This window comes from Anabas testudineus, chromosome 9, assembly GCF_900324465.2.
Source record: "Anabas testudineus chromosome 9, fAnaTes1.2, whole genome shotgun sequence".
In the NCBI taxonomy this organism is placed as follows: Eukaryota; Metazoa; Chordata; class Actinopteri; order Anabantiformes; family Anabantidae; genus Anabas; species Anabas testudineus.
This window is the reverse complement of record NC_046618.1, coordinates 11,634,716-11,654,672: the sequence shown is the minus strand read 5'-3', so window position 1 is coordinate 11,654,672 and position 19,957 is coordinate 11,634,716. Positions and strand designations below refer to the sequence as shown.

Here is a 19,957-nt window from a genome sequence, read left to right as displayed (position 1 = left end):
TTGCCCACTAACCTGTCAACAAAATTGAGTTGTTTTTACAAATTATTTTGAAATATACATTTTGTCCATTGAGACACACACTTACGTGTAGGTACGTGTGGCCGACAGTGCAAATGTTTCCGGGGGTACAACGCTTAGCAGAACACCGACAGTTACCGGAAGTAGCTACTTGTGTTTTCGTGTGTTCAACGAAGGAGCTAATTGACGTTAGCGGGGTTATCTTCTATCACTGTCCCACACGAACTATGCGCAACTGATCAATAAGTAGTCGAACAATTAAAATTTCAAGTGAGTTGGAAATAACGGAGTTTTTATTATTTCACAGGAAGCATGTTTTTTCTTCTAAAGCTAGCAGTTTACATTGGCCAACGTTAGCTTTTGCTAAGTAATGTTAGCATGACTTCACGTTGCATTTTTTCGATCAAGTCAGGGGTTTAGTTAATATTACATGCCACAGATTACAAGTACTGTATTTAACGCTAGTTTAAAAAAATTCCAAGGCTTCAGCTAACGTCATATAGTGGTTGTGGTTTTGCTCAGTTGTCGTGGAGATTGCTCTGGTTGAAGGTCTGGGCATTTTATGTGTTTGTTGTGATATCTAGAGATGTCCATGTCTCACCTGTATGGACGGAGAGGGGAAGAGGACGAGGAAGGCGTGGAGATAGAGAGCTTTGAGGTGACAGACTGGGACCTGGCTAATGAGTTCAACCCAGACCGCCGCAGACACAGGCAGACCAAGGAGCAGGCCACCTACGGTATCTGGGCTGACAGGGACTCAGATGAGGACGAGAGGCCAAGCTTTGGAGGCAAGAAGTAAGGAATTGGATGTGTTTTTTGCGTGTCATTTTATTTATTATTCGAAAAGTATATAGAAGTATATGATATGCCATCAACTGACCTTTTTTAACATAACGCTTTTTTAAGACAATTTATGAATTGTTTGGGGTTTTCTAGATCTAAAGACTACACTGCTCCAGTCAGCTTTGTGAGTGCTGGTCTGCGTAAGACTGCAGCTGAGGAGAAACCGCAGCAACAAAAAGGAGAAGAAGGGTCTGATGACTCTGATGATGCTTCCTCAGCACCTCCTGCTGCTCGTGGCATTGCACCTAAAAAACTCCAGATGGTAAAGCTTGTTGTGTGTGCATTTTATCATTCATTGCAGTGCAATTTGCAACAAACTATTCCTTAAGCAGTGAAATGATTTATCAAAAATTCCTTGTTTATGTTAGGGTAAATTCCGTGGGAACCAGTCACAGAGGTTTGCAGGGGGCATACACTCTGGACAAGGCATTGGTAGCTGGGAGAAGCACACAAAGGGAATAGGTCAGAAACTTCTACAGAAAATGGGCTACCAACCAGGCAAAGGCCTGGGCAAGAATGCTCAAGGTGAGTTGCATGTAGACTGAGGAGGCTATAATATTGAGGTATTTAGAGTTATTGTGTGCTTTATACGAGTATGCAAGTAGAGGTGATATACTTTGATGTGCCACTCTTTAATTACAGGTATTGTAAACCCAATCGAGGCAAAGGTTCGAAAAGGCAAAGGAGCAGTGGGTGCTTATGGCAATGAGCGAACCCAGCAGAGTCTTCAGGATTTTCCTGTGGTTGACTCAGACGAAGAGGAGGAAAAGGTAGAACCTTACCAATAGTTGTTTTTGCTTTTTTTCCAAATAGGCCCACTACATGCATATTGTAGATGCAGATGTGAAATCGTAGAGTCACCTTTATTTTAGCATGATCAAATTTATCTCTGTGAAGGAGTTTCAGAAGGAGCTAGGCCAGTGGCGTAAAGATCCTGCAGGGCCTGGAGGAAAAAAGAAACCCAAGTACTCATACAGAACTGTAGATGAACTGAAAGCTAAAGGCAAACTGACTGGACGGAGCACAGCAGCATCCGCTGGAGAGCTGGCACAGGTCAAGGTATGTTAGCAGAGACTCATGTGACATGTAAAGATGATTATCAGGTCATTATCACTTGGATCTTCACACTTTATAAAGATATTATACACATATAAGCATATGGTTGACAGCTGTTTTTTCCACTTGTTTAGGTTATAGATATGACTGGGAGAGAGCAAAAGGTATATTACAGTTACAGCCAAATGACCAACAAACACAGTGTTCCGGATGAAGGCCCCCCTAGTATGTCCACTCGGGATCAGAAGGGATCTTGCTTTGCTCTCCCTGAGCTTGAACACAACCTGCAGCTACTGATAGACCTCACAGAACAAGACATATTACAGGTATGATGTGTATCAGAGACCCAACACTTGTTTTATTTTGTAGTTTCTACATTTTGTCTTGGTACACCTGTGCTACTCTTTACTTTCAATTTATCATTTGCTACTCCATTGCCCTCTCTCACAGTCTGCCAGACGTCTGCAGCACGAAAAAGATGTAGTTGTGTCTCTGAGCCATGAGTCTCGAGCGCTGCAGAGCAGATTGGATGCAGAGCAAGATGCCATCCAGAGAATGGAGGCCGTTCTTTCATTAGTGGAGCGTTTTCCTTCTGGGGAAACAGCACCAGGGGAGGGGCCCACCTTGCAGGTGCATATGTAGTGAACACACAGACTAACTAATACTTATTTATTAGTTAATGTTTCAGTTTATTAGCTCCTGCATTGTTTTCAAATCCATTTAAATCATTTCGATGCTTTTCTTTCTCTTTGTTCAGGAATGTGCTCGGATATTTGAGACCTTACAAACTGATTATTATGAAGAATACAAGACAATGGGATTGGCAGACCTGGCTGTAGCTGTTGTTTATCCGTTACTCAAAGAGAAACTTCATTCTTGGGACCCACTAAAGGTATGCTTTTGCAGTGATTTTTTAAATTATTTTATATTATTTGCATTATTTGTTCATGCTTAAGCTACCAATCCTGTCACTTTTCTTTTTCACTTTTTCAGGACAGCTCTTATTGCCTGGAGGATGTTGGTCAGTGGAGAGCTATACTTGAATCTAGAGATCTTCATTCCAGTGCTCCAGATTCAAATATGGACCCTTACCACAGGTCATTTTAAATATACTAAACATATTCAATCATGTTCAGGTATTTATATGACAAAGTTATGGCCTTAATTATGCATTTGTGATTTTTATTTTTTGGTTTGTTTTTTATCTTTCCTTTCTCAGAATGTTGTGGGAAGTGTGGATTCCAGTGATGCGTTCCTGTGTGTCAAGCTGGCAGCCTCGCTTTGTTGGGCCAATGGTGGACTGTGTAGAAGTATGGGCTCCACTTCTCCCCCTGTGGATTCTGGATCACCTGTTGGAGCAGCTGATTTTACCCCGGCTACAGCGAGAGGCATGACTGACATAATCTTTAATTAACTTACTTAAATGCTGAGAAATGTTTTATATAATTTTCTTGTGCATACTTGCTCTTTGAATTTTGTAATGTGTTTTATTCCCTTGTTTTATAGGTGGATAACTGGAACCCTTTAACTGACACAGTGCCCATCCACTCCTGGATCCACCCTTGGCTTCCTATGCTACAAACACGTCTAGAGCCTCTGTATCCCCCAATTAGGAGCAAACTGTCCAATGCTTTGCAACGGTGGCATCCCAGCGATACCTCTGCCCGCCTCATCCTGCAGCCGTGGAAAGATGTTTTTACACCTGGTGCATGGGAGGCCTTCATGGTGAAAAACATCATCCCTAAACTGGGTATGTCTTTATCGGTGACAGACGTGTGATAACAAAAAGCAAGAAAATGTATCATCCTAATGTTTTCTTGTATACATGTGGGGGTTTCTGTTTTGCTCTACAGCTTTGTGCCTGGAAGAGCTGGTTATCAACCCTCACCAGCAGCAGATGGAGCCATTTCACTGGGTGATGGACTGGGAGGGAATGCTGTCCCCATCTAGTCTTGTGTCCCTGCTGGACAAAAACTTTTTTCCAAAGTGGTTGCAAGTCAGTAAACATGATTATGTAGTATATTGTATACAGAGGAATATTAGGATGTAGTTATTATTGTTATTATTATTATTATTATTATTATGTTCTGTGTTTCATTTGTTCCTTGTCGTGTGGTCTTTTGTTGATCATAGGTCCTGTGTTCTTGGTTGAGCAACAGTCCTAACTATGAGGAAATCACTAAATGGTACCTTGGTTGGAAAAGCATGTTCAGTGACATTTTGTTGGCACAGCCACTCATAAAAGAGAAATTTAACGAAGCTTTGGACATCATGAATCGTGCTGTGTCTTCAGGCATTGGTGAGTTCTACATGCAGTCTTAGATTTTAAACACAGGATAAGTATAGCACAGCATTCCTATTTTTAAAAAAGATAACGATAAATAAAAACTATGAAACAATAAACCACTTTTTTCTATATTGTATGAAAATGTAGTACAACAATTGTTCTTTTTCTTATCCACAGGTGGCTATATGCAGCCTGGTGCAAGGGAGAACATTGCATATCTCACACAGACCGAGAGGAGAAAGGACTTCCAGTATGAAGCAATGCAAGAGCGTAGAGATGCTGAAAGTGTAGCTCACAGAGGCATCAGTGCCGGTGTGCCAACTAACTTCAAAGATCTTATCCAGACTAAGGCAGAGGAGAACAACATTGTCTTTATGCCCTTAGTGGCCAAACGGCATGAGGGCAAACAGCTGTACACATTTGGGCGTATTGTCATCTACATCGACAGAGGGGTTGTGTTTGTGCAAGGAGAGAAGACTTGGGTGCCCACGTCTCTGCAGAGTCTGATAGATATGGCCAAGTGAACTGTAAAAAGACAAAACAAGTGCAGCATATATTTGCTTTTTACATAAGGTCAGAATTCTGACTCTTTGTCATGGGTGTTTGTACATTTTTTAGAGGTCAGAACTGTGAATAAATAATTTTTGAATGTGTTTTTCTTTGTTGCTGTTTTAATTGGAGATTATATGTAAATACATGTTGTTGTTAGTAAATAAGGAATACTTTTTAATCAGTGTTGGCATCAAGTCAGTTAAACTTCTGGGATATTAATCTAGTGTGTTAAGTAGCAGAGGGGGTTGTTAATCATTTTCAGGTGCTTTGTTGTCTGGTGAACTAGAGGGGCAACAATGAGACAACCCCCAAAACAGGACTGGTTTTACAGGTCACTGATCACTCAGTGATGCCTTGGACTAGATCTGGGAGATCTACTCCTGTGCATGATGAGTACTGAGTACCATTTTGAGTTCCTGAAATTAAATTTTAGTAACATGGACTAACCTGCTGCATAATTTTTCCACTTTGATTTTTAGAGTGTCTGAGTTCAGCCTCCTGTAGATTGATCATTTTAAACAATGTGGAATCCATTAATTTCTAACATTCCAGTATCGGTATAAATATCCAGCATCATTTTTTTCCTCACTGAAATGAGTTTTCAAAGTTTTCCTTTATTTTGGAGCAGTGTATAAGATGTAAGTTAAAATATTTATTTTATTGGAGTCCACTTTAGTTTAATTTCTATACAAAACGTTTTACTCTAGGTGGCAGTGTAGCTGCCGGATCCTCCAGTTTTCCGGTCTGTGCTATTTGGCACTGCAGGGCTTCCGTCCCACTCCGGTACTTAGCGGTTGAACAAAGTCTTCTGTATTGTGTACCTGTGCGTTTTCTCACGATTTAACAATTTTAGACGAATAATTGTACCACTGAGGTATGCTATAACTTAAAGATATCGCATCTAACACAAACTATATTTTGTTTTTTGTATCTATGCTTTGAAACACGTCTTTATGTACCATTAAGCTAAGGGCTATTAGCCATCGAGCTAGCCAGCCTTTGCTATCATTAGCTTTTAGCTAGTCAGCTAAAATCGGCACGTACATTGATCTAACTCATATATGGATATCAATACTTATTACTGTGTGATTGTATTTAGTTTTGTTGTTTCCAACTGTTATCTAGTCACCAATGTCGTCGGATTCATTGAAGAAGCGAAAGTCGAAGGTTCTCCGTAGTGAAGGAGGAACCCCAGAAATGAAGCGAGGTCGTGGAGATGGAGATCCGCAGGTAACGTAACGTTAGCACATCGCTGATGAGGAGCCGACAGGAGTAGCAGTGTGCCGTGGTCTGTGCTTGAAAAGTGGGATTTATTTAGTCTAGCAGTGTGCTCTCGATTAAATATTTTGTAATTGGGGCGAATAAATTGCTTGATACATTTACAATCGGAGCAAGTATGACTTTGGTTGTGCATCCTCTGTGTTTATTGACTATATTATTACCAATCAAATAACCCAAGTATTAGTATTATTATAACTAAGCACTAACCTTGAATAATGAAGGCATGAGTAAAGATTTGAGTCATCAGTTACTTGTGTAACTTGCTACTCCTTTGATAACAATTTGAAATTATTGGACTTTGCACCAAGTTAAACCAGGACAAGATATATTAAATATATTGATGTTCAATTTTTACTTTCCTTAGGATTTGCGTGTGTATAGTGAAGAAGTGGAGCTGGATGGAAGGGACCCTGAACAGGACTTCCTGCAATACAAAGAGTCTTGTGAGAGTTTGGCCACACTCATGAGTGAAATACAGGACCTTAAAGCCAGCGGAGCCAAAGAGGGGGTAAGTACAGTTTTACCTGTACATACTGATGTCAGTACCAGTGTACGGGATACTGAATATAATCATCATGGTGCTGTGCAGGATTGTCCCTGTAGTAACAATCATATGTCCCAGCAGCAGAAGTTTTATAGATTGTAGTTTGTAGTGTTAAGAAAGCCAATACATCACAACATACCCGACAAAGTTGATTTTCTGTCTTCACCACCGTACAGAAGTTGATCTAGTTCTGTCTGTCCTCAGTGTGCTGAGATTGAGCAGAGACGAATGCAGAGCTGCATCCACTTCATGAATCTGAAAAAACTAAATCGCCTGGCACACATGCGCCTAAAGAGAGGCAGAGACCAGACACACGAGGTAACTCTTCCACACTTAATTGATGTTCTACGTTTAAGAAAAGAAACGCTTAAGTGTAGTTTACTCTGTCCCATTCATTTGCTGAGAAAGTGCTGCCTCAACTCCCTTTTGTGCTGACCAGGAAAGGAAAGTTGAACACAGAGCACTTGTTTCTTATAACACCTAACTGCAGTAGCTACCGCTGTCAGCAAAGACAGTTTATGCAATCTGTGGGTTTGTTGTTTAGAGTTTATTGATTCACCTTATTGATCATTGTTTTTATTGAATCCTGGTCCCGATTCTTGAAGTATAGGTTCCTGTGTATTTATCCAGAGCTGCATGGTTAGGGTTTGTGTATTAACTGCTGTCTTTTTCATCTTTACAGGCAAAACAGAGAGTAGATGTGCTGCACCTTCAGTTACAGAACTTGCTCTATGAGGTTATGCATCTTCAGAAGGAGATCAGCAAGTGTCTGGAGTTCAAGTTAGTATAAAATATGTAATTCCAGTATAACAGCTTTTTCCTTACTAAATGTACCTCAACCAAAGAAGTATAGTAGTTAACTAGCAAGTAAAAAATTTACATAGCACTTTAAGTTACATTATCAACTTTCCAAAAGACGCAGTGAGAACTCCACCCACTGTCTAAAAGAAAGATTTATAACATAATGTGTGCTACATTTGATCGGGTGATAAAAATAAGCTTTGCTCAGCTTAGGAATGTTTATATAAATAATATATGATGAACACACTTTGTTGATAGTTTTTGAATAGATTTTTAGAAATTATATTTTCACCGTGATAGTTGACTGTTTTTTTTACATCTCAGGTCTAAGCATGAGGAGATCGACTTGGTGTCTGAGGAAGAGTTTTACCAGGAGGCGCCGCAAGAGATTTGTAGACCTCAGCTCACAAAAAACGATCCACACCAACTCACACTGGCACGGCTGGACTGGGAGCTTGAGCAGAGAAAGAGGTACACAAACTTGTGACAGGGTCTATTTGTAGCACAATGTTGTCAATCTCTATATTGCGGGGGACCTCAGAGCAGTTGTTACAAGTTTGTGTTTGGATACAGGTTGGCAGAGAAATACAAGGAGTCACTAACTACAAAGGAGAAGATCCAGAAGACCATTGAGGTGAAGAAGGAACATCTGAGAAGCTTACAGCCAGGACTGAATAACATCATGCAGGTATAACAAGTGTTTTTCAATATAGCGATAAGTAAATTAGCTTGTTTATTTTGAAAGAGGCTTTCATTCCATTTTTCTTTGTGGAGGTGAAGTTGTAATTGCTGTTCCACCAGTGTGCACAATGTATGAATGAATCATTATGATTTATGCCCTGTCTTCTTTCATAGGCCTCCCTCCCAGTGCAGGAGTATCTTTCCATGCCTTTTGAGCAGACACAGAAACAGACAGAGATCGCCCGCCATCTCCCTCCACCTCTTTATGTTTTATTTGTTCAAGCTAATGCTTATGGTCAGGCCTGTGGTGAGTAGTTATGAGAGAATAACCTGTACTTAATCTTTCAAGACAAAATGGAGTTTTTCTTCATGGGATGCAAGCCCTGACTGTCAGTCTGTTTCCATTTTAGACAGGAACCTGTGCATATCAATCAGTGGTGATGTGGATGAGGCCAAGGCCTTGTCCAAACCTCCAGAAGATTCCCAGGGTACAAACATTTTTATACATGCCAGTCATCATATATAGACCTTGTGCACAGGCTCATATATGTTTGTTAAGAGATCTATTTTCAAGAAGAAAACTAAAATCATTTGTTCTGTATTCAGATGATGAGAGTGATTCAGATGCAGAGGAGGAGCAAGAGAAAACGGTGAGTCTCAGACCTGGCTTTCCTCCAAAACTCACACACACACACACACACACACACACACACACACACACACACACACACATATATATATATATATTTATATATATGCATGCACCTTCAGGTCAGTGATTTCAGCAGTTTCTAATTTTACCCCTCTCTGCACTGGACACACAAACTGTCCACAAAGCCGTAGCTGTCACATATTGTGGTCTGGCAGGCTGGAGAGCGTCAGCTATCGATCCCTTCCTGCATCCGGCAGAGTGCTATACGGGGGATTCTGAGAAATATTTACCAAGAAAGCCTAGGTGACTGTAACCTGAGCCCACCTCAGGCATGCATCCTCAGCACCAAACCAGTATTCACTGTCATCAGACTGTCTGTCTGAGTGTTTCTCTATAAGAAGCAAATATATGTTCTCTAAAGTATTGATTTGTGAATAACGATTTTGGATTAGATTGCAACCTCTATTTGGCCTATTACTGCATTTTTACAACTTATCTGGAACTGCATTGTTATTTCCGTTTCTAATTTTAGCCCTTTTTCAAATTTATTTGATTTGCCATAATGACCGAATTTATATTTGCTGAAGTAACGCGATTACAAATTTTCAGCAACAATTTTCTAACCAGCATTTTACAGGTGTAAATGTGAAGGACAGAACAAAAAATTGTCAGGGAAGGTGTTGGGTTGAGACAACTGATCTACTGTGGTGCATGTAAAGCCATTTTTTCATCTCTTGTTGTTGTCTTTATTGTCTGTTGTTTTACAGAAGCGGAGAAGGCCAACTACATGTGGCCAGCTGGATGACAAAAGACGAGAGATGCTGAAAAGGCACCCTCTGTCTCTTTGCTTAGACCTCAATTGTAAAGGTAACACCTTCTACATGTTTGATGTCTTTTGTATCTCTCTCTAACTCTGTATTTCATGCAGGCAGAAACATTCCTGTCTTAACATGGCGCGCTGAGGTGAAGATATTTACAGTTAATCTGCCTTACATTACCTTAAGTCTGACCACATGTAGAAACTATCAGCTCGTACGTGAAAGTAAGCATGACCCGCTCTGCTATGATGACATGACACTACTTGACCCTCGTGTTCCCTCTGCTGGTGACTAAAAGGATAGTGACAGATTATAGGGAGATCTGCATTGCAGGCGTAACTCTACCTAACGGCAAAGGGAGGGTGGGGAAGGAACGAGGTGAGGCTTGCAGCATCGTCGGTCTGCAGCAGCTATAACATGCTGCAAGCATATTTTCTTATCACCAGTCTTTCTCTGATTTCTGCCTTTATTTCTATTGCCTTCCCCCTCCCCACTGCTACCAGCTGCAGCAATTCATTCACTGCAGTAAAAGCAAAAAGCGAGCCGTGTAAGTGTCTCTGAGTGACAGTGTGTGTGTCACTGGGTTCACTCTGACTGCAGAGAGTGGACTGTGAAAGATGACCATCAGCATAGTGTGTTTCCCAGGGGTGCTTCTAGCTGCTGTCATGACCACACCCTGTTATTTTTCTCTGATGCAGTGCTGTGTAAAATCAACCCTGGGGGACGTTCACTGGGAAGATTAATTAAAAGAGGGGGCTGGAAAGAGCATTGAATTAAACTAGTAATGGATTAATTCATCACCATGTGATATCCGCTTTGTTTCCACAGATGGCAGTTTCCTGCATCTCTACTTCTACTACCTGATGAATCTGAACATTATCACGGTCAAGACCAAAGTCTCCACCACCATAGACATCAACATGGCCATTAGTGCAGGGTGTGTTTTTGTGTGTGTCTTTGCACTTAAGTATTTGACTCCCTCTCTGTGTCCTAAAAAAGAAAACCTGACGATGTCCTCTTTTTCAGGGAACTGCTAAAGTCAGACACTCTGCTCAGTTGTCTCTACACTAACGACCAGGGACGGGAAACGCCTAATCCAGCGAATCGCTACCAGTTTGATAAAGTCGGGTGAGGATGTCAAATACCTAAAGATGAAGATATGTAGCAAATAACATCAGATTTAATAACATCTCAGCAGTATTAACCCGTAGCTTCCTTTTTTAGGATTGTTACATTTGCAGATTATGTGGAGGAGCTGGGCCATCCCTACATGTGGGTTCAGAATCTTGGAGGATTACAGTTTCCCAGTGATGTTTCAGAGGTATGTGTTGAATTTGAATAACATGCCAGTGTTGTACAGTTTCCGTATGTTACCGGCAAATCATATTGCTCCGTCTTCATGTTGTTCCAGGGAGTGCGTGTGGGGAGTTCTCTCAGCGCCAGCCACATGGAGCGCACCATGAAGCTGCTCAGGGGTCGAGTCCAGTCCCGTCTGGCTTTGCATAAACAGTTTGCTTCATTAGGTACGTTATTTGTTGCCAGCTTTGCACTTGCAATAGTGCTAATATACCGATTGTAGATCATTACACAGAATCTCTGTGCTCTTCTCCTCAGAACACAGCATAATACCGGTCTCCAGTGAATGTCAGCATCTCTTTCCTGCAAAGATTATCTCCCGTTTAGCCCGCTGGACCACCATCACCCACCAGGAGTACATGGTAAACAAACATACATAATAATAATAATATGCATCTCAGGTAACCATTTAAATATACAAAATGCGGCCCATGTCTCACTTTCTTTCTCTTCCCTCAAGGATCTGCCCTATACTCGTCATGTGACTGGGGCAGGGCTGGCAAAGGAGACTGATCTGTACTTTATGGCAGTGGTCGAAAGAGGCACAGGTAAATTCTATCACTCACAACAGAATTGGCTATTAATGTTAACTTGTTTTGAACTCGTTTTTTTAAGTACCTGCCCGTATCTGTCTGTTCCTCTCAGCTCGTCTCCAGGCCGCCGTGGTGCTGAGTCCCCGTTACCCAGAGATCTCCCCCCTTTTCTCCCTCTCCCTCAGCTGGAAGGGAGAGCGTAGTGGACGCACTGATGACAACCTTCGGGTATGAACATTAGGATAATAGTTATTTATTGCCCAGAACTTTGTGCCTTGTTGCTGTTCATTGTATCTCTACTCCTGTGACTAACAACACATATGAATCGTCTTCTTTTTTTGTTTAGGCCATGGAGAGTGAGGTCAATGTGTTCAAAAATGAACTACAGGGCCCACGTCCAGGACACCAGCTACTGACTAATCAGCTCGCGCGCCTGTGTGTCTGTCTGGATGTGTATTTGGAGACTGAAGGACACGATGATAGTGTGGAGGGACCAAGAGAGTTCCCTCGCGAAAAGATGTGCCTGCGCACCGTCAGGTACAGTTACAGAAAGGAGTAAAGGTTTTATGGTTATGTTTGGTCAAAGACACACTGAATAGATTTACCTCTGAAATCTAACCGTGTCTCTTTGAATTTCAGGGGTCCAAACCGCCTGAAGCCATTCAAGTACAACCATCCTCAGGGCTTCTTCAGTCATCGCTAAGACTGTATATATGATTCTGCTACTGTATTTCACTGTAACTCCCTGAAGCTTGCCTTTGTGACTTTTTAACACACAAAGTAACCCTTTTTAAAAACCTTTGTACTGGTTTAAAAATAAAAGAACATTGTTATTTTCTTGAATCAGCCTGTCTCTTTAAGCTCCTGTTATATCGAGGCATTGTTGTCCATTTCAGATCTACCTGTTTTATTTCTCTTCCTTCCTCCTTACTCTCACCTCTCTGTGCTGCTCTATTTTTAGGCGTCGTCTGCATTAGCTGATTATTATGCTATTGTGGTTCAGTGCTGGAGTGTGCTGAGTCATTTCCGCAGAGAATCATATCTGTGGAGTGTGGTATTTGGTGTATTGCTATTAATTAGCTTTTGAACTTTCACATATTGTCCTGGCTCCTGTAATAGAAGCAAAACAGGTTGATATTTCGTATACGGATTATGTTTCACAAAGCTTTACTCTCATTTTATCAATCACTAGCTGCAGTCTTCAGTATAGGTGGCAAAAGTTATCACCTTTTTCTTGTACAATGGAGAGCATGAAGTCAACTAATCCATAGTGTAGTGACTTATGGATAGGGATGAATGTAATTAGAAGCAGAAGGAACTGTCTAAGGACATGGACAACTGTGATGGTTTCTATGTTAAACGTGAGTAAATCGCAGAAGTCACAACATATAAAATGTGTGTATATATAGCTGAGGTGTAGAATTAATAAGGAGGAAATGTTACTTGAATCATGAGAAGGGAATAAAACATTGTTTTAGAGTAGTCACAATTAGAGTTGAGTATTTCTTTTACAACACATAATTAACCAAACAGAACACTAAAATGCTACTTCTTAGTAAAACCATTTATTAGTAACTTTCACCTTATTTATTATATGGTGCTAAAGATGGTAATAATGCAATGATCCTGTTAATAATCATTTATCTGGTGCAATGAGATTGGATTTAGATTTTTGACGGACTAGGACTGTTAGTGGGTTTTGTCTGCAGTCCTATTAACATTTTATTTCACCATTTCTGTGAATATTGTAGATATCCATGAATAGATTTTATTAATTTTGTGTCATTTTAAAAACTAAGGTCTGTTTTATATTAATCAAGTACACACTACTCAACCTACTACACACCTGATAATTATGGTAATTATGAATTAGGTGTGTGTGACATAGGTTTCTAAAGGTACTGCTGTAGTGTGGACTTTCTTTCTCGCAGTGAGGCAGAGCTGGGAAATAAAGACAAGTATAGAGTCGGTTCTGTGTAAGTAAGCAGCACTGCTCCTGATTTATACATGAACGTGGTCTGTGGGATGTGACGAAGGGTGCGGTGGCTGCTGTGGGTGGGTACAGCTCCCCCTCTCCTTAGCCGCAATGCAGTGCAGCTACTCCTTTACTACCTTTCGGCCTCACACCTTCTTTGGTGTCTGTTGCTAGTTCTCCTTTATGAATCTTCACTTAAGGTCAATGGGCTTTAGCGTTTTTGTTTTCTTTTTCTTTGCAGGATGAACAGATTAAGAAACCACTCCAAAAGGCCTGTAGTGTTCGATGTTTCGTTCTTTATTTATCTGTTTCATATTGCATATTCTCTGCAGTTTATACATAGCACAGTCATCATCGTCCCAGCATTGCAGACCAGAAGAGTGAATCTGAATTAAGGTGCACAACAAGCAAAATTCAAGTCTTTTCTTTGAGCTATCTGTAAATATAATATAGACATTTGTATCTCCGTAAATATACATTTTTATATTCAATATCTGTCACAATCTCTAGCTTGACATTGTTTTGACATCTCTACCCTTGAAGGCTTGTGTAAATACAGCAGGCCCCTGCGTTCCCGTCAGCGGGATTCGGTTTAAATGCACTTGTTATTTATTAAGGGCAGTTGTCACATTCAAATAAAGAGTTTAGAGCATTCTGCATTCACTACAGTCATACATCAGAAGCATCAGGGGGTGTAATGGCCATACTTAGGGCGCAGGGGATTATTTGCTACACTATTGCTTACATACCGTTACCTGCCTCGTTTTGGACATCAGTGCCCGTCTGAACAGCTGGATGATCCAGCCTCTGTGTCCTGCCCTCTCTCACAGTTCTTTGGCATTTCCACCTCAGAGCTTTTCCGTCTTACTTCTTGGCCTTCTCCTCCTTGCTCTCCTTTGACTCGGTGCCAGAAGACTTCTCTGCTTTCTCTGTCTTTCCTTCTTCTTTCACAGCTTTACTCTCTTCTTTACTAGTCTCCTTCTTCTCCTCTGGCTTCTTCTCCTCCTTCTTGCTCTCTGGTTTGTCAGGCTCAGCTTTAGGTGCAGGTTTCTCTTCTGGCTTCTTCTCCTCCTTGGCCTCTGTCTGCTCAGGCTTTGCTTTAGGTGCAGGTTTCTCCTCTGGCTTCTTCTCCTCCTTCTTGCTCTCTGGTTTTTCAGGCTCAGCTTTAGAGTCAGGCTTTGCCTCAGGCTCAGTCTTCTCTGGTTTAGGAGCAGAGGGCTTCTCCTCCTTGGCAGGGGGAGCAGTTTCTTTAGGCTCAGACTTCGGGGCTGGTTTGTCCTCTGTGGGCTTGCTGGGAGCAGCAGGTTGCGTAGCGTCATCCTTCTTTGGTGCATCATCTGCTTTGCTCTCTTTCTTTGTGTCAGGCTTGTCTGCCTTCTCTTCTTTGCTCTCAGGCTCTTTTTCCTTGGACTCCTGCTTCTTTTCCTCCTTCACAGCCGGCTCTTTCTCCTTCTTTTCCTCCTTAACGGGCTGAGGCTTCTCCTCTTTTTTCTCCTCCTTGGGGGTATCTTTGGCAGCAGCAGGCTCAGCCTTCTCCTTCTCTGGAGACTTTGGTTCAGGGGTCTTGCTGGGTGGGGATTTTGACACAGGTGACTTTGGTGCAGGTGACTTTGACTCGTCCCCTGCGGGGGATTTGACTGCAGGTGATTTAGCAGGTGATTTTGGCATCGGGGATTTGGCTGGTGGTGAATTAGCTTCTGGTGATTTTGGTGGAGATTGAGATTCTGGTGACTTGACCACAGGGGATTTAGGTGGAGGAGACTTGGGCTGAGGAGATTTTGAAGGAGGGGATGCAGCCTTTTCTGGAGATTTGGACTTCTCTTCTTCCTCACCAGGCTCCTCTTCCTCTCCTTCCTCCTCCTTTTCCTCCTCCTTCTGTCCCTCTCCTTCTTCTTCCTCACCTTCTCCCTCATCTTCTTTGGTTTCTTCACCTTCCTCTTCTTCCTCTTCCTCTTTCTTTTCCTCCTCTTCCTCTTCCTCCTCTGCCTCCTCTGTCACTTCTGTGACCTGGGTCTCATCTGTCTGTTCCTCCACAATGACGGTATCTGAGATCTCCTCACCTTTCACTTTCAAGTGGGCAGAAATTCTACCTTCCAGGTAGGAGTACGGACTGCCTCCTGACACAAAGCGATTCTCCTCTCCCTCCAGTAACTTCCTGTATTAAAGACAAAGACACACAGTCAGTGACCAAAACTTTCAATTTTAGGAAACCAAAGAATAAATTGAATTATGTGTGAGTTTTGAGCTCAGACTAACCTATAAGCAGCAATCTCAATATCCAGAGCCATCTTCACGTTCAGCAGTTCCTGGTAGTCTCTCAGCTGACTGGCCATCTCCCATTTGGTGGTTTTCAGCTCGTTGTCCAGCTGATTGATTGTCTCCTGCAAAATGCGAACACATGATCTCACCGGTCAGATATTATTCTCATAGCACCAAAGTACATGTGCATTGAATGCGTTTGTGCCAGCGTCCTGCCTGTAGTGACTTTAGGTCATCATAGTGTCTATCTTCACTCTCCATGCGTTGCCTCTCCAGTGACTCCTTGGTTCCTCTGAGAGTCTCCAGCTCGATGGTGCGGCTCTGGAGCTGGCGGCGGTATTCTGCGATCTCTTCCTGGGATCCACGAATTGCATCCTGGTTAGACCTGGCAGCTTCAGACAGATGATCCATACGAACTAAAGAAATACCAGACAGAAGGATGTTATCTACTATTTAAGACACTATGTCTCCAAATGATGTGAAACAATCTACATCTATCAAATTCTAATAGTATGAATTGCTAATTCATACATTGACCTTTTGACCAATGACAGAGAACATTAGACTTGTCTTCTGTGTCTGTGGCCTTAGAGACTGAATAACCTTGATAGCGTGTCCATCTGTCAGATGTCGGTGGTCTGACTCAGCTCCCTCCTTCTTCCAAGCATGAATGAGTTACTGCTGCAGTCAGCTGGTCACCACACAGCGAAGGTCATTGTGTTTGCATTTTGTGTTGGCTGTATCAAGTCAACATGAAAGTGTACTACAAGAATCCATCTATAGACCAGTAGGAGTGGTGACATGTTTTTGAACTACTGTTCATATGAAACCCCTTTTGGCCTTTTTACCTCACAAACATCAGCACCGCTGTGGGGCCTCTGACCTTCTACTTTACATTGTCTCACTTACTGTCCCTAAGAGAAATGCAGCACCCTTGGTAATCTCAAACCGTGATAGCAGAGAGAGTTACTGTTTATGCATGAACCCAGGGATGAAGCAGCACCTGTCCTGTCTGTCCGCTGTGAACAGTGACCTTGAAACGACGATTGCGTTTTAGAGTTTAGAGCAAAAAATAAATAAAAAATCCATCAACACAACAGAGGCACACATTGTGCACATGGGGCGAAAGGAAGAACACACCCACTGTGTACGGTGAGAGTGTAAATGAATCATAATCACCTCTCCTTGTGCCACCTCACGCCTGCTCTGCTTGCCTTAAGAAGAAATGATCGTGCTGCAGCAGAGATGGACTCAGAAAGTCACACTGTGTTATGTTATTTAAACCCTGACCGTTCCACATTTTCTATGAAGGTTATCTGTCTTGATATAATTTTTTATGTTTAGGATCTAACAGGTTGTTTAAGAAGCTATAAGATGTGTAGCTACTGCAGCTGTTCATCTGAAACGACTCACAGTCACAGTTAAACACCATCGACCCTGCTCCTTCTCCTAAAGTCTCCTTCTGACTGCTAGAAGGCTGCAGCTTAGTTTAAACGTCCAGGTAAATCCCTCGGATGTGACTTCAGCACCATGGACAGAGAACGAGCGCTTTTTACGCATCAGAAGGTTCCTCTTAATCTACACCTAGACTCTTTTAGTAGCTTTCCCTTCTTGAACCAACTCACCTTTGAACCACTCCTCGGCGTGCGTGGCGCTCTTGGATGCTTGACTGTCCAGCTGCGCACGGATTTCTCGCAGTGCGCTGGTGACGTCCGCCTTCAGGGTGTCCCGCATATCGAAGCTCACCTGCGCGCCTTGGATCTGCGCCAGGAGCTCCGACACTTCCTCCTCGTGGTTCTTCTTCAGGAACACGGCCTCCTCCTCCAGGGCGCGGAGCTTCTTGTCCAGGTCCATCCGCGCTAACCGGCACTCCTCGGCATACTTTTTCATGGCGCGAGCCGCAGCCTCCAACTCTTCCCGGTTCCGCGCCTCATCCTCCAACCTGGCCCGCAGGTGTTGGATGTCCTCCTCTAGATGCTCGTGCTCCAGAGCAGCGCGAGCCTTCTCCCCGGTCAGTTGCTGCAGCAGACCCCTCAGGTCACCCAGCTCACGCTCATAGTGCTCCCCAACCGAGGCGCGCCCCGCCTGGCTCTGGCGCAGCGCCGCCGCTTCCGCCTCCAGGTTGCGGTTGTGCATCTCCAGGTTACGCACCTTGTCGATGTAGCCGGCGAACCGGTCGTTCAGAGCCTGCAGAATCTCTTTCTCGGTCCTCCGCGTCATGTCCCCATTGAACGTCTCCAAGCTGTCGAGGGAGGACGGCTGGCTGTAGGTGAGGCGGCGGCGCTGGGAGTGGAAGCCGCTGGAGGACACGGAGGCAGGCCGAGCCTTGCGGTACGCAGTCGGGCCGAAGAAGTGGTGGTCTACCGTGAAACTCATGTTGGCGGAGCCGGAGGAGCACTGACTGCAGCAGGAGGGGGAGTACTGGCTTTTATAGGAGGGAGGGAAAAGTCACTAGTCAGCACCGGACACACTCCGCTTAAAGAGACACTCTCTCCTCTGATAACTAGTGGCTGCGCAGGAAGAGCTTGATCAGTGGATCTCTGTGATGAGTTGGATTTCTACTGAAGGTGTTGATACGGTGTATTTGATTCAAACAACAAACATATAGGATTCATTGCATCATGTTTCACTTTGTATTTATGCATAAAGGGACCAGTGTTAAATGACGAGAGCCACTTTAGGCTCTGGTACATTAATATATATTTTAAATATTTTATTTTTGTTTTTTTTTTTTGCTATGTATAAGTCTGTGTGGACCCACTGTGTGGGTGTTCACTGTATTCTGCTGATGTTCCCTCTGTAGTTTTGCTGCTGCAGTGTGAGTTTGCAGATCCACACCAACCCTCTGGGAATTAACTCTACTGCTGGGCCATTGACAGACTCTCTCTCTCTCTCTCACACACACACACACACACACACACACACACACACACACACACACACACACACACACACACACACACACACACACACACACACACACACACACACACACACACACACTTTCTATTACTACACACACAAAAGATTTGTTTCTACCCCATTTTCCTTCAAACATAACTTTTCATCTCTTAGTGTTCAAGAGGAGACGTGTAGCTGTGGTTGCAGTACACACGTGACATCACTGATATGAAAACCAAAAAAAAAAAAAAAAAAAGAGCAGCAGCAGAAATAGCAACTTTTTAGTGCGTGCACATCAGGGAGTGCACTGAGATGAAACAGCATCCACACAGAAACTGAGACCGAGCTGTCTCTGCTGATCTAAAGGGATGTCTCTGTTGAGAGGAGGACCAGCTCTGAAGAGCATGTACAGCACCTATTGATTGCTCAAACTCAGGGTGAGTGAGTTTACTCCGTGTATCTTAAAGGAGCAGGGACAATTGGGTTTAATCGTTTCAATTTGAAATATTAAAGAATGACATGGATCAGCAGACGTGTTGGGGGGCAGAGAAAATTCAGTTGTGTGTTTGGTCAGAAGAAGGTTGAGCAACCTAGTCAAACCAGAAACCACCATTATTTGTTAAATCCTCCTCCTTCCTTTCACCTTAAATAATTTCTCTTTTACCAACCAAGTGGAGAAAAAGGGAAAAAATAATGATGAATGGCCACTTGTCAAAAACAGCTCATGTAAAAACAGATGCACTGTCATTAACAGCCTATTTTAGCACATTCAGGCTGTTGTCAAATTGCCAAAACAAACATGATCTGCTCTTTATCAAAGTCATGTGTGGATTAATCAAAGCAACAATTTAATGCAACCCTTTTTACGGCGGTTTGACGTCTTGTCACATCAGTACCACTAACAGTGAAGGTAGAATGGAAGCTCTTGCCATGTTATGACCTTGTCCTTGAAGGGATGGATGGAGAGAGAGAGAGAGAGAGAGGGTTAGACAGTGAGACAGAGATAGAAATGGAAAATAGCAGGATCAATACAGAGGAAAATGTCTGAAAAAAGTGAAACCCATCCCAAGGGAATTAAGATGTGGGCAGCCGGAGTGAAACATATCTTTTGGGCACATTCGCGTGTGCATGTCTAACCTGCTGCAAGTGTGATTGTACGCTGTGGAGAAGTCGATGCTAAGAGCTTGCCTTGTTTTTTCATAGTGTCATATTTTGAGCTTTCGGTGAGTTGAGACAGAAAGAAAAGACGAGCAGGGAGGCAGGCTATAGAAGTCGAAGACAACAGGGAGCAAGATGATGCACTGCTGGGGAGATGACAGACGGGGATGAGAGGTGAGGAGAGGAGAAAAGACAGTCACCTTGAGAGAGACAACTAGAAAAATGGCTGTCCTGGCAGGCTG

General features: G+C 42.9%; 3 protein-coding genes across 3 annotated transcripts; 2 read left to right on the top strand and 1 right to left on the bottom strand.

The window, feature by feature from the left end:
• The first annotated feature begins 151 nt into the window (after positions 1-151).
• On the top strand, positions 152-4,857 carry tfip11 (tuftelin interacting protein 11). Its single transcript, XM_026344210.1, has 15 exons — positions 152-288; positions 603-813; positions 955-1,123; positions 1,230-1,386; positions 1,504-1,631; positions 1,759-1,920; positions 2,052-2,243; positions 2,368-2,547; positions 2,675-2,809; positions 2,911-3,014; positions 3,137-3,305; positions 3,424-3,667; positions 3,771-3,913; positions 4,051-4,216; positions 4,382-4,857. Exons 2-15 carry the CDS (start codon positions 605-607, stop codon positions 4,726-4,728), a joined length of 2,505 nt encoding a protein of 834 aa, XP_026199995.1. The 5' UTR covers positions 152-288; positions 603-604; the 3' UTR covers positions 4,729-4,857.
• A 641-nt stretch (positions 4,858-5,498) lies between these two features.
• thoc5 (THO complex 5) lies at positions 5,499-12,265 on the top strand. The gene is made up of 20 exons (XM_026344288.1): positions 5,499-5,630; positions 5,882-5,986; positions 6,402-6,545; positions 6,786-6,899; positions 7,264-7,361; positions 7,707-7,853; positions 7,956-8,070; positions 8,238-8,370; positions 8,474-8,551; positions 8,670-8,713; positions 9,483-9,582; positions 10,362-10,470; positions 10,560-10,661; positions 10,758-10,854; positions 10,945-11,056; positions 11,148-11,251; positions 11,350-11,437; positions 11,535-11,650; positions 11,769-11,959; positions 12,062-12,265. The coding sequence occupies exons 2-20, from the start codon at positions 5,888-5,890 to the stop codon at positions 12,123-12,125; spliced, it is 2,055 nt and encodes a 684-aa protein (XP_026200073.1). The 5' UTR covers positions 5,499-5,630; positions 5,882-5,887; the 3' UTR covers positions 12,126-12,265.
• Positions 12,266-13,673: 1,408 nt separating this feature from the next.
• Positions 13,674-18,032, bottom strand: LOC113150209 (neurofilament heavy polypeptide). Its single transcript, XM_026342613.2, has 4 exons — positions 17,282-18,032; positions 15,873-16,072; positions 15,654-15,778; positions 13,674-15,552 (listed from the first exon to the last, which is right to left on the bottom strand). The coding sequence occupies exons 1-4, from the start codon at positions 18,030-18,032 to the stop codon at positions 14,262-14,264; spliced, it is 2,367 nt and encodes a 788-aa protein (XP_026198398.1). The 3' UTR covers positions 13,674-14,261.
• Positions 18,033-19,957: the final 1,925 nt, after the last annotated feature.

Excerpts from the sequence above, each read along its gene's own strand:
- tfip11 (XM_026344210.1), top strand. The coding sequence starts at position 605 with ATGTCCATGTCTCACCTGTATGGACGGAGAGGGGAAGAGGACGAGGAA. Across the intron at positions 3,306-3,423 it reads TACCCCGGCTACAGCGAGAG|GTGGATAACTGGAACCCTTT; the intron begins GCATGACTGACA and ends CTTGTTTTATAG. Across the intron at positions 3,914-4,050 it reads TTTTTCCAAAGTGGTTGCAA|GTCCTGTGTTCTTGGTTGAG; the intron begins GTCAGTAAACAT and ends TGTTGATCATAG.
- thoc5 (XM_026344288.1), top strand. The coding sequence starts at position 5,888 with ATGTCGTCGGATTCATTGAAGAAGCGAAAGTCGAAGGTTCTCCGTAGT. Across the intron at positions 11,057-11,147 it reads TAAACAGTTTGCTTCATTAG|AACACAGCATAATACCGGTC; the intron begins GTACGTTATTTG and ends TCTTCTCCTCAG. Across the intron at positions 11,438-11,534 it reads AGTGGTCGAAAGAGGCACAG|CTCGTCTCCAGGCCGCCGTG; the intron begins GTAAATTCTATC and ends TGTTCCTCTCAG.
- LOC113150209 (XM_026342613.2), bottom strand. The coding sequence starts at position 18,032 with ATGAGTTTCACGGTAGACCACCACTTCTTCGGCCCGACTGCGTACCGC. Across the intron at positions 16,073-17,281 it reads CGCCGAGGAGTGGTTCAAAG|TTCGTATGGATCATCTGTCT; the intron begins GTGAGTTGGTTC and ends GTATTTCTTTAG. Across the intron at positions 15,779-15,872 it reads ATGACCTAAAGTCACTACAG|GAGACAATCAATCAGCTGGA; the intron begins GCAGGACGCTGG and ends CGCATTTTGCAG.